The sequence below is a fragment of the Dromiciops gliroides genome, chromosome 4 (assembly GCF_019393635.1).
Source record: "Dromiciops gliroides isolate mDroGli1 chromosome 4, mDroGli1.pri, whole genome shotgun sequence".
Lineage (NCBI taxonomy): Eukaryota > Metazoa > Chordata > Mammalia > Microbiotheria > Microbiotheriidae > Dromiciops > Dromiciops gliroides.
Window position 1 is genome coordinate 208,401,805 of NC_057864.1, and position 15,285 is coordinate 208,417,089.

General features: G+C 40.5%; 1 protein-coding gene across 6 annotated transcripts in view; it reads right to left on the reverse strand.

The window, feature by feature from the left end:
• The window catches only part of ARSG (arylsulfatase G), a 186,086-nt gene that overhangs the window by 50,616 nt on the left and 120,185 nt on the right, over window positions 1–15,285 (reverse strand). For all 6 annotated transcript variants that reach the window (XM_043963167.1, XM_043963166.1, XM_043963164.1 and 3 more), the window contains 4 exons: window positions 13,537–13,724; window positions 11,449–11,496; window positions 2,837–2,951; window positions 774–911 (listed from right to left, as the gene is read on the reverse strand). In XM_043963167.1, the coding sequence (XP_043819102.1) occupies window positions 774–911; window positions 2,837–2,951; window positions 11,449–11,496; window positions 13,537–13,724 (489 nt within the window). The remainder of the gene's footprint in view (window positions 1–773; window positions 912–2,836; window positions 2,952–11,448; window positions 11,497–13,536; window positions 13,725–15,285) is intronic.

Genomic DNA, 15,285 nt, shown 5'->3' on the forward strand with positions numbered 1-15,285 from the left:
TCCTGTGATTGCTGTGATCCAAATGAGGTTCACCAATAGGTCAGATACTGTTCAAGAATAAGTATTTTCATGGATCTCTGTACTGGCATGCCAGAGTCATTTAAACATATATGATCTGGGGGTTAAGTGTTTTGCATCATCTAGTAACCCTTTGGTCTGTTTTTCCACCTCAAATAAATCCAAATCATAGAATATGAGAGAAAGGACTGTAGAGCCTGTCCAATTCAAACCCCTCATTGTACAGGAGAGGAATCCAGGGAGGGTGTGAATTCTGCCCATGGTAGAGCTGGGACTTGAACCCAGGTATTGTAATTCCTGATTCAGAGCCAAACGTTGACTGTATTTATCTCTGGTAGCAGAGTGACAGGAAAATAACTCTACTTAGCACAGCAAACGCCACTCTACCCTGAGTTTTCTCGGCATTTATGCGGGAAAAGGGGGGCTTCCCCTGGGACTGGTCCTTGTGAGTAGGGAGGTGGCCTGATTTTTTGGAGGCTATGACAGCAAAAGGGTAAGCCTGGAAGAGGTCTTAACAAGTTGGAAAGGCTTTGGGTGTGAGCAGGGCAAATGTTCTGTGTGTCTGTCATCCCAAAGCCCAGCCCAACTTAATAAGCACAAAGAACAAACATAAACTAAGTGAAAAAGTCTCTTTGGCTAGACCATCTACTAAGATGAGGAGGCCCTAGGAAACTGAGTCATTGGAGGGAAAGACTCACCACACCAAAGAAATCATGGATCTCCTTAAATATCAGTTACCCAAGTGCCCCACCTACCTTGCCTGCTGGATGAATTGTGTAGCTTTCTCTGCAAACTTTTCTGCAAGACTCATGAGATTCACCGGCTGCTCCACAATGATGAGATTCTCATACAGAGGAAGACCCACGTCAGGATAACAGTTTTCCCCAGGGCTGCTGTGTAGAAACCACAAATACTAGTTTTACTCATTGTAATAAGCAAAGCAATTGTGTAGCCTTGTGGGGAGGAAGTGTTTTTTCATTTAGCCGTGTAAATAAACACAAAATCCTTACCAGTCATGCCTAAAATGTCTACCAGCTTCCCATTCTCTACTCCCCTGGGAAGATATGTTTGCTCATCCTGAGCAAATAGATATATTTTCCAGGCTATTGGAATGAATGCTCAAAACACTCATAACTCTCTTCACTAATTTGCTATTGTTGGCCTCGTTTTTATGAATGAATAATCACAGACAGAATCGTAGGATGTCAGAACTGGCAGGGATCTTGGAGATTGTCTAGTCCCACTTCATTTTACATAGGAATAAACTGAGTTCTAAAAAGAGGAAGGTCCCAAGAGTGAGAAAGGAAGGAAGAAAACAGCATTTATTGTTGACCTATGCTAAGGGCTTCATAATTATTATTTCACTTGATCCTTATAACCATTCATTATTGTTATTATCCCCATTTCATAGTTAAGAAAACTGAGACAGTCACAAGTTAAGTGACTTGTCCAGGATCACACAGTTAATAAATGTCTGAGAGTTGATTTGGACTCAGGCCTTCCTGACTACAGGACCTGTGTTCTATTTACGCTATTGTGTTGCTTCTATCACTTAAATTATATTTCTTTATGACTTTCAGATTTATAGACCATTTTCTTGGCAACAATCCTGTGTGTCAGGTGTTCCACAAGTGTGTGCACACATACACACAAACACATATCCTAGCACTGAATTTCAGAACTGAATCTTTCTTTATGAAAGAGACCAAAAGGTCAGCTAGAGTAACCACCAGTGACCAAGCTTAAGAAAAACAGAGAAAATGATGTAGAGTCCCCTTGGATTCCAAACATTTATAATTGTAACTTCACTGAGATTCTCTCCCTTCTAGGAACCTGTGTGTAAGGCCTCAGCCAACAGCCTTTTCTGCTTGGCTTCATTATTTGTTGAAAGGAGATTAATGGTCACATCACGTGTATCTGAGGGCTTGGTGTTTATATCAGGTGACTCACAGGCTTGGAACTTGAAAGTTCCATAGGGTCATCTACAAGGAAAAGTTCATCATTCAATTTAACTAGCAATTATTGAGCCCACCTTTATGTTCTAGACTCTGTGGTAGGTGCTGGATATACAAAGGCAAAAATTTTTTTTTAAATAGTCCTTGCTTTCAGGGAGCTAATATTCTACTTGGGGGAGGGAGGAAGGAATGGGGAATGACATGTACATAGAAAAAATCAGTACAAAATATAGAAAAAGTATATTGGGAGGGGAATGGGTGGGCTCAGAAAAGAAACTAAGGATTTACTCAGGCATGGGGATGAGCACATAACGGTGAAAGATAGAAGGGTATAGGAAATAGCAAATAGGTCATTTTAAACAGATCATAGCAGTGACTCGATTTCCCCAGTCTCTGACCTATAAAAATAAGGAGGTGTACAAAGTGGATCTCTAAGGTTTCTTTTAACCCTGATATCCTATGATTCTAACCAACCGGTCAAATATACACACATAATTCCCCAAGTAATGTGCCTGTGAAAAGAGAATATTATCACTTTATTTTTTCCACTTAGTATAGAGGCTGCATTTGTTTAAGTCATGTTCTATATGAATATAGGTCTTTTTACTCCTACTCCCCAGTTGAATATAAGCTCCTAGGAAGAATTTTTTTTTCACTTTTGTCTTTGTATGCCCAGCACCTAGCATAGTGTCTGGTACATAAAGGTGAATTTAATTGAGTGATGTACCTTGTAAATGGCTAAGAAGGTCTCTGCCTACACCATTAATGTCTACCTTCTCTGGTAGTAAGGTATGACTTCTACTTAATTCAATTTCTATGGACCCACATGTAGATGAGTACCTAAGGGTTGCTTTGGATATTACCTTTGAGATAGAGTCTCTGCAGGTGGGCAGGCCGGGCAGGGTGGGTGATTGTAGCCAGGGGTGTCGCTGCAGCCCATGTCATGGCTGTAAGGAATTCCAAAGTAGTAACTGAAGCCTGTGGTCAAAGCAAGGAGGTTAGCCTCCCAAATCACAGCAGTGTTGTCCTAGCAGCAGCATTCTCTCATGACCTCCTGGTTTTTAATTCCCAATAATTTAATAGCACAAGGTATGCAATTTAAAAGGGATTTGATTCACATCCCCTTCCTTGTATTCAAAGGAAAATGTTGCTAGCTTCTAGCTGTAAGCCTCAATCTGCAAACTTGGAAACAGCATTCTGCAAGTAAAGGATTAACCCACATGTGGAAGAACTGATGACAAAGAATTTATGGAGTACTTGGGCTCCTGGTTCTATCAGATATTACTATCAAGGTGTAACTTTATTTAGGCACAAAGCAAAATCAAATGATATTCAGACATTCTTCCACAGATCTTCTCTCCCACATAAGCAGTTATCTTGAGGCTATATCTACACACAGGAAGAAGCAATATAAGGTGGAAAAGGTATTGGAATTGGAAGCAAAGCATCTGGATTCAAATTCTGACTATTTATTTGGGGAAAGCACCTAATTAACCTTACTGCTCCTCTTCCTTCATTTGTAAAATAAAAAGTCTGACTAGGATGATCTCGAAGGTCTCTTCCAGCCCTAAATCTATGATACCAAGATCTTTCAAAGCTAGTATATCCAGAAGACTTAGATAATACACATATAATTTCAAAATTCTCCACTTGGTTTTGCTTTTGTGTATGGACACAGCCTCAATAAACACAATAATAATAATTCATAATGTTGTAAAATTTAAGGTTTTCAAAATGCTTTACATACATTATTATATTTTAACTTATAACAACCTTGTGAAGTTGGGGCTACTTCCCATTTTAAGAGGAATAATTTGAATAATAATTCCCATTTTACAGATGCTTAAGATGAAGCTCACAAAGATTTAAATGACTGATAGGGTCAAATGGGTATTAATGTGTGAGGTGGGATTCCCTGTTCTTCCAGACTCCAAGTCCAGTCCCCTATCTGATATACCAAAAGAGATAATGTTTAAAAGCTGGAGTGTCCTTATAAGGCTAGTCTCAAAAAGCATTTCTAGTCACAAAGTCCTCAGAGAGTTTGATAGAGAACTACCCTTCTATAGTTTGCTGCTACAGAATTGGATATCCCATAGTTCAGATCACATCCTCAAACTGTAAGTATATTCAGTAAACATTGGCTATAACATGGTGAGCTTAGCTTGGTGAGCATGTCACCCAACACCAGCTTATAATGGAGTTCCACTTTATTGACTCGTAATCTAGTGATCTTCCCATGCCATCACTCAGTTTCCATCTGTAGAGCTTAGGGGGAAAGGAAACCAAATTGTTTCTGAAAAAGGGCTGACCAGAGGAAATGATGTTAATTCGGGAGGGAAAATATATTAGCAATCTCCCATACTCACTATTCAGTTCCCTACCCTTGCATACCCTCTCATTCTCACCCCTTACCTCTTTTATTTTTTTCAATGTGTATTTTTTTTTCCGGTGAGGCAACTGGGGTTAAGTGACTTGCCCAGGGTCACACAGCTAGTAAGTGTTAAGTGTCTGAGGCCGGATTTGAACTCAGGACCTCCTGGATCCAGGGCTAGTGCTTCATCCACTGTGCCACCTAGCTGCCCCCCTTACCTCTTTTATTGAGACAACTTTCTGCCTCGGTCTCTTCAGGCAAATGATATAATAATACCTACCTCATTGGAAGGCATTTAACACAGTGTCCAGCACATAGTATGCACTTAATAAATGCTGGTTACCCCCTTTCCTTATGCTATCCTCTACCTTCCATGCAAAAAGTTTTATGGCCCAAAGCCCTATGGTCCTTTCTAATTGGTTAAGGGCTTGTCTACATACTGTGATGTGGTTATAGGAAAATTCCTTAATTCTTCATCTGCTTTGTTGCTTAACTGGTTAATTCAATTAAAGGGAAAACATCAACACTTACATAAATACAATGTAATTTTGGAAGCACTGATAAGTGGGGAAACCAGGAAAGACACTATGCAGAAAGTAGGACTTGAACTCAACTCCTAAGAGACCTAAGGATACTACCAGGCAGAAGAAGGAGGGAGAGCATTCCATCCATGGAAACAAAGGCATGGAGGTAGAAGATGGAATGTTCTAAACTTTCTCAACTTTCCTTCTATCTTCTCCTAAACCACTAAATATCCTCACTTCTCATTCCCTCCAGTTTTGGAGAGAAATACCCAAGCTAACTCCTTCACCTCTGCTCTCAGTGAAGCTCAGAATTGGAAGAGACAACAGGAGTCATCTCATCCAACTCATACCTAAAACGGAATCCACTTTATAAAATTCTAAGACTACAAATGGTAATCTAGCCTCCCCTTGAAGACTTTCATTTATAGGGAACTCGATATGTTTTATCCTATCCCCTCCTACTTCCTATGTGAACTCCATCAGTCATTCCTTCTCATGAATTATCCTTCATAAAGACAGGTCTATTCAGAAAGATATACCCCTATTCAGAAACAACTTGGTTAGAAACAGAGTGATGAAGTAGGAAGATCACTAGACTGTGAACTACTCAGTAAGGCGGAACTCCATTAAAAGCTGGTGCTGGGTGACACATTCATCGAGCTAAGCTCATCATGTTATGCCCAATGAATGTATACTGGGTGTACTTATGTTTTGAGGATGTGATCTGGCCTAAATGATATCCAAATACTGTAACAACAAACCATGTTATAACAGGGAAGCACTCTATCAAGCTCACTGAGGTTTTCTGTGATTAGAAATGCTTTTTGAGGGCAGCTAGGTGGCGCAGTGGATAAAGCACTGGCCTTGGATTCAGGAGTACCTGAGTTCAAATCCGGCCTCAGACACTTAACACTTACTAGCTGTGTGACCCTGGGCAAGTCACTTAACCCAACTGCCTCACTTTAAAAAAAAAAAAAAAGAAATGCTTTTTGAGGTCAGGATTATAAGGACACTCCAGCTTTTAAATATTATTTCTTTGGGTACATTGGATAGGGGACTGGACTTGGAATCAGGAAGACATGTAGCTTGTCTCTTTCCCCTATATACATATGTTATTGCCTTGGTTCTACGACCCTTAAGAATGACCATCTTATCTCTCTATCCCTTCATTCTTTCATTGCCAAATTTCTAGGAAGTAGTCTACCCTTACTGCTTCATTATTCATTTACTCCTCAACTTTTGCAATTTAACTTCAATCCCCACCACTTCTCTGTAACAGCTCTAAGAACATTAATAATCTCCTTATCATAACATAAGATCTTTTACTTTTCTTTTTCTCCTTGGGGCAATGAGGGCTAAGTGATTTGCCCAGGATGACACAGCTAGTGTCCATTGTCTGAGGCTGGATTTGAACCCAGGTCCTTCTGAATCCAGGGCCTGTGCTTTATCTACTGCTCTACTTAGCTGCCCCCATAATCTCCTTATCACTAAATCAAATGCTCTTTTTCTGTCTTTAGTCTTCTATATAACATTTGACTCTGTTGACCACACTTCCTTGAAATTCTCTTCTCTTGGCATCAATCTCTTTCAACATACTTGTCCTATCTTATCTTTGTTTATTCATACATTCTCCTATGCTAGGAACAAAGATCCTCCCTCCACCTCCATCTACTGAAGTCCCTTGCCCCTTCAAGGCAAAAGGCATTGGGTTCCCCCTTATAGAAGGCTAGGTTACCACTGGTTGGGTATGTTGTCAAGGAGATTCTTAAGAATTCGGGTATGGAAAAAAAAAAAGAATTCAGGTATGGGTTGGCCCATTTAGCTTCTGAGACAAATCAAAGACACTGTAATTCTTTACTTTTCTAAGTCAATCTCTTCCATGAAGTCCTATCTGTTTCAACCTCACCTGAAAGTAATATCTCCCCTCAGATTTCTCATAGCCCATTGCTTAGGCCTCTCTTTTGCATTTATCATACCGTACTGGATCATAGTTCTCTATATGTCATTTCCTGCTCTGACCTCCATTAAAAGATTAGCTCCTTGAAAGCGGGGCTGAACTCATGTCTATATTTTTATCCCTAAAAAGTGCCTAACACAGTGCCTTGTATATTGTAAGCACTTAATAAATGGTTGCTGAATTTGATTGAATTTATTGGAGCTCTGGTGTGGAATTTTTAAAAAGAGGGGAAGAAGCAGACAGTTTTTGGATGTATAAGGGACTTGTGGCTATGATTATCATAGACAGGGGTGGGTGCACAGATGTCTAAAATAGTAGATGTTTAGTAACTTGGGGAGCATGCCATGTTCCACATCGTGAAAAAGACATCTATTATCTCTTATATCTATAGCCTCCTCTCCATTCCCACTACCATCGCCCTCATCCAGGTTCTCTTTGTGACTCAGTCATACTATTGCAATATTCTCCTGGCAGGTCTTCTTCTATCTTCTCTCTCTCCTAATCAATCTTTCACATTCCTACCAGAGTGAGATGAGAGTCTTTCCTATTCACAGATCTGGTCATGTCATTCCTCTGTTGAAGAATAGCCAGTGCCTGCCTTACTGTCTTATAAATAAATGTATAATGTTTGGTATGATAATAGGAGGATCTAACAGTCTCCCTTGCCACCTCTATCCCTGCCATGTGAGATAGGGAAAATGGGAAGCATTTATTAAGTACTTACTATGGGCCAGGCATGGTGCTAAGTGCTTTACAAATATTATCTCATTTAATCCTCACAACAGCCTTGGAAGGTAAGCACTATTACCGTCTTCACTTGAGAGCTGAGAAACTGAGGCAGGTAGAGGTTAAGTGACTTACCCAAAGTCACACAGTTAGTCAGTGTGTAAGAAAAGATCTGAATTTAGGGCTTCCTGTCTCTAAGCCCAGTGCTCTATCCACTACCTCACCTAGCTAGTTGGCTCTTGTCCTTAAAAGGTACTGAAATGGTCAGTGAGACTTAATTGGCCCATGCCATTGATGCAGCTTCCTGGTTGCCTGATTTCCAAAAAACAGAAATAGAAACAAAACAACAACAACAAAAAAACCACCCACACAAAAACACGAGGAGTTGCAGCTGGTCCCTGAGGCTTCTGAGCAGCAGACCAATACAGACAGTGTGACCAATACTGGCACTGGCACTGGCACTGGCAAGCTGTACTCTGCTCAATCAGCACCAAATCCCATATGGGGTTGTGACCCACAGTTTAAGAAACTAGGCTCTAGTCAAACTGGTTTACTTTATTTCCTAAACATGCTTTGAGCTTCCTCTATACCTTTGAGCACAATGTTCTCTAAATCTCTAATGCTTCCCTACTACCTTTTTTTTTTAAATTAAAAATTTTTTTTTCCTCCTACCTTTTTGCTTGTTGAATTCCTACCCATCTTTTTAAAACATCACTTCTTCCATGAATATCTCCCAGATCTCCCAGTTCTGATAATGCTCTTCTTCCAAAGACCTGCCATAACACTGTTGTGTACTTCTTTAACAAATTTGTCATGGACTATTACGTATTATACTTATCTGTATTGTTCCTTTATTGGACTTTAAGTTTCATAGGACTATTTCTTCTCTACATTTTGTATCTCCTCTAAAACAGAACACTTCATGCAGTATTAAAAACTATTAATGAATACTTTTTGAATGAATGAATGACCATTGGGTAAAAGTACATTGGTAGAATGGGTTCAGAGGTAGAAAACAGTAAAGTTATAGGATTTTCAAATTAGTTGCACCCTCAGAAATCACCTAAACTAATCTTTTTAATTTTGTTGAAGAAACTGGGGCTTTCAATCTCAGAGAGCTAGATCCAGTGGATTTCCTGCCTCCCCCTAACTGACTTCATGGTCATGGGTAGGGAGAGTATGCCAGCAAAAACAGATGAACCAGATGTGCCACTTGCCTCAGGTTAGTGACAGAACTAAAAAACAGAATCTAGATATCCTAATTCCCATTGTGCTGCTTTTTGGACCGTAACAGGAATTTTTAAATGTCATAGAATCCTATCCTGAAATATCATGGGGGTGAGGGAGAAGAATATAGAGAATAGAGAAAGATGAGAAATGTAGGAGTATGGAGTTAAAGACTGAAAAGGATCCACTAATCTAATAAGAAAGGACATATAGATTGTGTGATCAACTATGAATAATTTCGCTCTTCTCAGCAATACAATGATCCAAGATAGTTCTACAGGACTCATGATGGAAAATGTTATGCACATCCAGAGAAAGAACTGATGGAATCTAACTACAGATCGAAGTATACTATCTTCATTTTATTTTTTTCATGTTTTTTTTTTCTTTTGGTCTGTTTCTTCTTTCACAATATGACTAATATGGAAATATGTTTTACATGATTGCACATAAACAACCTATATCAAATTGCTCAGGTAGGGTGGAGGAATGGGAGGGAGGGAGAAAATTTGGAACTGAAAATTTTTTTAAATGAATGTCTTTATATGTAGAAAAAACCAAAATGCTATTTTTAAAAGGACATGCAGAGGGGGCGGCTAGGTGGCGCAGTGGGTAAAGCACCAGCCCTGGATTCAGGAGTTCCTGAGTTCAAATCTGGCCTCAGACACTTGACACTTACTAGCTGTGTGACCCTGGGCAAGTCATTAGAGGGTAGATGCTACATCAGGTCTAGAGTAACCCCATGGTACCTATTTTTAAAACTCATGATCACCACCCCGATCTGTGGGCTTCCTCTTAACAGGCAGGCAGTTACCCCAATTAGCTCAAAGCAATGGCATTTACTAATATGGCAGAGGAAGAACAGTAGTGATAAAACGTCTCCACCATAAAACTGAGCTGACATTGTTATAGATACCCACAGTACTTGTGGGAAGAGTGGGCACAAACTTAGAGTATGATGGCAGTAAGGCATATAGCTGGGGAATGCATGCAGCCAAAGCGATTCATTCCTCTGGTACCATTTATTGCTGGGCCTCGAAGTCCTTACTTTTTTTGTGTAAGCTTCTTGTGGTACAACTGACGATGCCCAGAACTAGCTCTCTAAATTCCAAATCCAACTCTCTTCTCTGCTGTCAGGGGTCACACTCCTCAAAGATGCTTCTGGCCTTTTTATCTGGGTCTGTCTAGGGAGTGTGTGTGTGTGTGTGTGTGTGTGTGTGTGTGTGTGTGTGTGTGTGTATACACTCAACTGTTGCCTGCTGCCTGGACTCTCTCAACTTGCTTGCTTGCTGGATGTAGTGTCTTTTTTCTGGGTCAGTAACACCATTGCTAGGCACCATGACTGATGGGTATAGATGGGAAGAACTTTCTTTCTTCTCTTACCAAGAGGTGAAGAGTTGTGTTTTTCTATAACTACTGCTTCTCTTCAACTGCCTCAAATTCACTGGACTGTGTTTTCTAAGGGTCACTGGGATGGGGGGGGGGTGGGTGGGAGGTGGCCAATGATTATGTTTCCTCCTGACTCAGAGAGCAAAGTATCTATACTTTGAAAAGGATTGACAGGGTGTTAACACCTCACTAACTAAGCATACCATTATTTATGATTAAATCCTATAACTGGTATCAACTGAACTGGTTGGGGATGTGAGGGAACCAATCTTACTCCCTCATACATTAATAAAATAGTATTAAATTAGATGATTTCCAAGATCTTTTCCAAATCTCAGACTTAATTCTATGAAACTAGGGATTTCTAATGAAAATGTTCAATGCAATCAACAGGGATTCTGAGGAATCAATAATAATAGCTGACATTTATATATACTTTAAGGTTTGCAAAGCATTGTACTTGTGTTATCATATTTGATTTTGACAACAACCCTATGAGGCAGGTTGTTGTTTAGTCATTTTCAGTCATATCCAACTTTTTGTGACCCTTTTGAGGGTTTTCTTGGCAAAGATAGTTAAGTAGTTTGCCACTTTATTATCCTCACAACCACCTTATGAGGTAGATACTATTTTACAAACAAGGTAGATACCATTTTACAAACAAGGAAGCTAAGACTCAGAGAGGTTAAAATGACTTGCCCATAGTCACAGGCAGGATTTGAACCCAAATCTCCCTGAAACCAAGACCAACACTGTCCCATGAGGCCAAATGATACAATCACTGGAAAGAAAAATACAACAACACTAGAAATTGAATGACTAGTGAAATTAATGTGGTTTCCTTGAAAATGTCATACCCATTAGCTATAAAATAAAAGGATTGGACTAAGTTTCTAACATCACTAACTTTCAAATCTGTGCATCTTTTATCACATAAAAAACCATGAGAGGGGAAAAAAAACTATTCTGAAACATCCTAAAAGAAAAGTCATCAGGACAGAAGAGAGCGGAAAGAAAATGTTATTTGGAAATAAAGCCTAAGTGAGAGGGACCCAAAGCTGTATAGCAGCGGGAGAGGCCTGATGGAGCAGTGTATTCACTGTATAGCAGTGAAATGAGGCTGCTAATGTACTAGGAGATTAACTCAGAAAAAAAATACAGCAGTGAATTCTCTGGTGGAAGGCAGGGAAGTGATTTCAAAGGACACCATCTCATTTTCATAGAGTTTTTTTCCCCTTCAAATAACAAATACCCTCCCTACCCCCTTCCAAGAATCCTTACCACGGAAATTGGGTTGGTAAAGGCCATGGTGACCAAGATGCCATTTGCCTGTTGGAAAACAAGAAAGAAGGTGATCAGTGTGGTTCCCTGTTCACACTCTCCCTTCATTTAGAGGGCTGAGGAAACAGACTGTCCTCCGTTAAGCTTTTCATTTAAGAAAGGAGAGCCAAAAGGTACTAAAAAGAGCTGTGTCAAGCAAGCCCTTGCCTCTAAGGAATGCAAGCCAGCATCCACTGGGAGACAACAAGTAAGAACTAGAGACACAACTAAACAAACAGGAAAAAGAATGGAGAAAGGAAGGTTGGCTACTGGGAAACCTAAAGAATTTGGTGAACTGAAAAGGCTGCCTCTGCCCTCTCTACAGAAAGGATTCAGAGGAACAGAGGAACAAGTTCCTGTTGTCCCTTCCTCCTAACACACAAGTCCCCCCACCCCCACCCCCACCACCCCACCAACTCTCTTGTTCCCTGTGGAGTTAAATTGATATGAATTACTGAAGACAGACTAGGTTTCCATGCACAGAATATCAGGGACACCTGCATTCTTGCCTGTCTCACCATCCTTCCCCTTCTGCCACACGTTAAACATGGCCAAAATGAGAAGGGAAAGAAACAGAAAAATAAGAAATCCACAGGGGTATTTCCTTCACACCTGCCATTCCCAAACTGCAAAGTGCTTGGGTATTCTCAAGGGCTACACAGCGCAAAGCTGAGGGCAGACTAGGCCCTAGAGGGAAACTTAAGCAAAAGGATTTTTTTAGTTTCACAAAAACAATGAATACTATACTTCAGCTTGATTTCCCTTAAAATTATTCCATGGTAAACTGGAAGGGTCTTACTACTGTAGGTAAAAGTAAGGTTACTTTGAGGACTGCATCCTGCTCCTTTTCTAAGCAAAGTAGATCTCTAGTTTACCAGAGGAAACTTAAAACAGCAAACACACCCAGCATGAAGACCCAAAGCATTTGGTTTTGTTGGCATAATCTCTCTGCCCATGAAGTCTGTTTAGGGGGACAGCGGGAAACCCACTGGATCTGACTCTCTGAGATGGAAAGCAAATTTCCCCAACAGCACATGCACTCTCATGATGCTGGTGATCTATTTATATTTTAAGAGAGTTGGGAAAGGAAAGGAGAAGGGAGAAAAATTGTGAGACCCCAAACTCTATTAAATCCATCTTACTTATGAAAGTAAAACAAGGCAGGATGAAACTGGCATGAGCTAGGGACAGAAAGAGGAGGGAACAAGCATTTATTACACACTTACTGTGTGCCAGGCACTGTATAAAACACTTTAAAATCTTATCTCTTTTGATCCTCACAATAACCCTGTGAGGTGTGGTGCTATTATTATCACTGTTTTACAATAGAGGAAACTGAGGCACAGAGGTTAAGTGACTTGCCTAGGACCACATAGCCAGCAAGTGTCTGAGACTATATGTCAACCAGTTTTCCTGTTTCTAAGCCTAATAGCCTAATAATCTGCCATCCCACCTAGCTGCCTAGATGGCTGGGGGCAGCCTCATATGGAAAATGAAGGAGGACATTAGCATGCCAACTTTTCATTGAATTCATTTCAACAGTCATTTATTATGTGCCAAGCACTGGAGATACAGAGACAGAATGAAACAGTCCCTGGGAAAATACAAAGTATGTGCAAAGTAACGCAGCCTAGGGTGCCTGGATGGTACAGTGGCTGGAGTGCCAGGGCTGGAGTCAGGAAGACTTTTCCTGATTTCAAATCCAGCCCATACACTTCCTAGCTGTGTGACCCTGGACAAGTCACTTCACCCTGTTTGCCTCAGTTTCCTCATCTATAAAATGAGCTGGAGAAGGAAATGGCAAACCACTCCAGTATCTTTTGCCAAGAAGACCCCAGTGGGCTCATGATGAGTTGGCTACAACTCAACAACAACAACAAAAACAACTGCAGCCTCATTTTAAGAGGGAGAAAGCTCTAACAACTCAGAGGATCAGAAAAGGCTTTGTATAGGAGGAGATGGGAGTTGAGCAATGCTTAGAGGTAAAATGGGGACTCTGAAGCAGAGGTGAGGAGACAGAGTTCATGCATGTGAAACTTGTAGTATTACCTATCATTCCTGTGATGTAACCAGACTCTTGGAGCACCTGGGCTAAGGTGGTTTCATTGAGTGGAAGGCCCCCCACTGAGCTGATTGCAAAGTTGTGTGTAACTCCATTTCTCAGCCCAAGCCTTCCAGTAAGCAGGCTGGCCCGGGACGGGGAGCAGGTAGAGGCCGCAGCATGAAAATCCACAAACCTGAAAGGAAAAGACTGTGGGAAGAAACTACAAAGCACGGAATGAGTGCTAAAAGGGGAAATTTATTGCAGAGAATCGTAGGACTGGAAAGAACCTCAGAAATCATTTAGTCCAACTGCCTCACTTGAAAAGTAAGAACCCTGAGACAAAGGACAGGGCCACTGAGCCTTTGCTCCAGCACATTGAATATTTGGGGGGGGGGGCAGTGAGGATTAAGTGACTTGCCCAGGGTCACACAGCTAGTAAGTGTTAAATGTCTGAGGCCAGATTTGAACTCATGTCCTCCTGAATCCAGGGCCGGTGCTTTATCCACTGCACCACCTAGCTGTCCCTAGCACATTAAAATTTAGAAGGTATTGATAGACCCTTCATTTCAGCAGTAAAAACAACTGTGCCTAGCACCCAGATAGCAATAATAATTTGTGAAAATAGGAAGTTAGTCCTCTCTTCCCCTCCCCCTACAGTAATATTCCCATTCAAAGTTCTTAAAATGTCCAGGAGTTTGTTTTCCTTCTCATAGGGCAATATCCTGGGGTTTCACCTCCTTGTATCCCATCTTCTCTTCCACCTTGCCAATGAACTGAAGCTTGTGGAAGGCAGAGACCGGGTCATTTTCCATCTTTGAATTCCCAGTATTTAGTACACAATACCCTGTGCATAATGCTTAATAAATATGTGTTGAAAGAATGATGAAGCCTACAAACAATGCTCAGTTAGGTGGGTGAATGAGAACATGGCATATTGGAAAGAATACTGGATTTAGAGATGGAAGAGTTCAATTGAAATTTGGATAGACTTCTTCTCCAAGTGACCTTGGCTAAATCACTTCACTTGTCTGGGTGCATATGCTCTTTATTGTCCCTTCCAGTTTTTACATTTTATGAGACAGAAACCTTGAAATCAAGGAATTTTACATCCTTCCCTTTCAGAAGTTGTGATTAAATTGCTAAATGAACCAATTTGAATTTCACCTCTTCTTAGCCCCTCCCATGGTAGATGGGGGAGGCAAGTAATAAAGCAAAAAAGAGGCTTTATTATTTGGAAAATGTTCTTTTCCAAGTCAACCTGGGAAGGCTCTGACCAACTGAAAGAACAAGGGCTTTAATTAAAGGCTGAAAATAGAATGTAAAACAAGACAAAAATATGAAGCCAGACATTACAGCAGAACGGCTAATAGAAAAATCAATGCACATTAAAACACAGACAGACACAAACCAAAGTAATCTGACATTGAATAAATTAAATGTATTAGAGTTACAGCACTTTAGTGCTGGAAGTGACCAGCTCAACAAGGTAAATAAGGCCCTTCCAACATAGATCACTGCTAAGTTAAACAGGTCCAGTCTCTGTTTCCAAGAGATCTAAAATAGAAGAGAGGAATTTTGAAATTGTTTTTTAAATTATCACTTGAATGAAAACCTCTCTTGTGCTATCACATATTTTGAGGCCTCAAAGGGGAGATTTTTAAAAAAAATAATTTCCTTTCCCCCCCTGTCTGCTTTGACATTAGACAGTTTTAGTAGTATATTTCAAGAAGAGTAGAGAGCAGCACCCAACTCAG